Source organism: Sander lucioperca, chromosome 21, assembly GCF_008315115.2.
Source record: "Sander lucioperca isolate FBNREF2018 chromosome 21, SLUC_FBN_1.2, whole genome shotgun sequence".
Taxonomy (NCBI): Eukaryota; Metazoa; Chordata; class Actinopteri; order Perciformes; family Percidae; genus Sander; species Sander lucioperca.
In genome coordinates this window covers 3,407,618-3,410,117 of record NC_050193.1, presented here as the reverse complement: position 1 = coordinate 3,410,117, position 2,500 = coordinate 3,407,618, and the positions used below count along the sequence as shown (strand labels likewise).

The following is a 2,500-nucleotide window of genomic DNA, read 5'->3' as shown; positions in this document are numbered from 1 at the left end:
TGACTCCGTCCGTTACTTCGTGACTCCGTCCGTTACTTCGTGACTCCGTCCGTTACTCCGTCCATTACTCCGTCCATTACTCCGTCCATTACTCCGTGACTGTATGTTACTCCGTGACTCCTTACGTTACTCCGTGACTCCTTACGTTACTCTGTGACTCCGTACGTAACTCCGTGACCGTACGTTACTCTGTGACTCCGTATGTTACGCTGTGACTCCGTACCTTACTCCGTGACTGTACGTTACTCCGTGACTCTGTATGTTACTCCATGACTCCATATCTTACACTGTGACTCCGTATGTAAATCTGTGACTCCGTACGTTACTCCGTGACTCCTTACGTTACTCTGTGACTCCGTACGTAACTCCGTGACCGTACGTTACTCCGTGATTCCGTACGTTGCTCCTTGACTCCGTACGTTGCTCCTTGACTCTATATGTTGCTTCGTACAAAAAGCTAAAGCGAGGCTACTCATGAATTGGTTTTCCTTTTATGGAGTAAAGGCTTGTAAGCACTTTGGGTCCTTCTAAGTGTCTAAAGTCGTAAAAGGACTGACTCCTTAATGGGTTCAACGCTAAAATTATGAAATTATGTTTGACTTGAATTTGAAACATTTGTGCAGGACGTGTTGGGTGTCGGAGTCGACTGAAAATAACGAGTGTATAAAACTTTTTGCGTCGGAGTTTACAGCTGCATTTGTCCTGTGCAGGTGGAGTTTGTGTGTTATGTGTTTCACGGCGAGCAGTCCCGCTGGCGCCCCCTGAACCTGGAGCTGGTACTGCAGCGCTGCAGTGAGGTGCAGCACTGGGTCGCCACGGAGATCCTGCAGTGTCAGTCGCTGCCCAAGAGGGTCCAACTGCTGCGCAAGTTCATCAAGATCGCAGCACTGTGAGTCCACAGATACTGACCTGGGTCAGGCAACATCGTGTGGTAGCTTTTACATTTAAAAGGGACGTTTTTCCTCGCTGCTGTCTCACCAAATGATTGCTCTTTGGGGGGGGAAGTGTTGGCTCTTTGTTAATTATATAGAGTGTGGTCCAGACCTACACTATCTGTAAAGTGTCCTGAGATAACTCCTGTTAGGATTTGACACTATAAAGAAATTTAATTGAGTTAAATATCTAAGCAAGAGGCAAGATTTCTTTTAAGGACATGAGCAAAACCGGAAGAGACTATCGAGGCTGTCAAAATCTGACAAAATACTTTAATATAATATATATGATAAATTATTTAAAGTGTTTATTAGGCAATACAATGTGGAGGATGTTATATAAGTGAATATCTTTTGGTCCTGGACTGACAAAACAAGACATTTGAAGACGTCACTAGGGTCTATTTGCTGTTTCTTTTAATGGGCTTTAAAACGTGTGTGTGTGTGTGTGTGTGTTTCAGCTGTAAGCAGCAGCAGGACCTGCTGTCGTTCCTCGCTGTGGTTCTGGGTTTAGACAACCCGGCTGTCAGCCGACTACGACTCACCTGGGAGGTAATCACTCAGCTGACGCTGCTCTGCTTCACCTGCACACTGCTGCCCACATTGCAAACACTGCAAACATACACTGCAAAAACACACTGCAAACACACTGCAAGCACACTGCGCACACACACTGCACATACACTGCAAGCACACTGCTGCACCTACTGCAAACACACTTCACACAGACTGCAGACAAACTGCAACACACTGCAAACACACTGCAAGTACACTGCGCACACACTGCAAGTACACTGCACACACACTGCACACACTGCAAACATACACTGCAAAAACACTGTAAGCACACTGCACACACACTGCACATACACTGCAAACACACTGCACACACACTGCACATACACTGCAAACACACTGCACACACACTGCAAACACACTGCACACACACACTGCAAACACACTGTACACACACACACTGCAAACACACTGCACACACAATGCAAGCACACTGCAAACAAACTTAAGGCCAATTAAATAAAAAGGCGCCGTGGCTACGTACGTAGGTACGTGGAGATACCGACCCTACGCCATAGCCTGACGTGCATCTTTCACAAAATGTAACTACACGTCACGGCGACACACGCTTCTCGGCCATGGCTTGGTAGCGTTGCATTCCCCCCCCCCCAACTCATTTCCTGGTTCTCCTTCTCCGTAAACGACATGAAATCAAGGAGAGGGTTAACTTTTCCTGCTCCAGATTTCACACCGTGGTCAGAAAATACAGGGGAGAGACACACACACACACACACACACACACACACACACACACACGCCTGCCCTGCCTTTCTCTCAGACACCAACTGTACGTGGAGCCTCCACAGAACCATAAATCCGACTTTAATTGGTCCTTAACTCTGCATGGTGGTGCAGAAACCAAGCTTACTGAAACAGTCTATTAGATTTGACCACAAGGGTGCGTTCAAGGACCAGGTCAGGGCCCTAATGCTGACCTTTGAACACTGATTACTTATTAACTATTTATTTATTAGTTATTTAAGGTTTTCTTT

The 2,500-nt window shown here is 46.5% G+C and overlaps 1 protein-coding gene across 2 annotated transcripts in view; it reads left to right on the top strand.

Annotated features, from left to right (window-relative positions):
- rapgefl1 (Rap guanine nucleotide exchange factor (GEF)-like 1) overlaps positions 1 to 2,500 on the top strand; it is a 27,400-nt gene that overhangs the window by 20,449 nt on the left and 4,451 nt on the right. For both annotated transcript variants that reach the window (XM_035996784.1, XM_035996783.1), the window contains exons 11-12: positions 711 to 889; positions 1,394 to 1,484. In XM_035996784.1, coding sequence (XP_035852677.1) covers positions 711 to 889; positions 1,394 to 1,484 — 270 coding nt within the window. The remainder of the gene's footprint in view (positions 1 to 710; positions 890 to 1,393; positions 1,485 to 2,500) is intronic.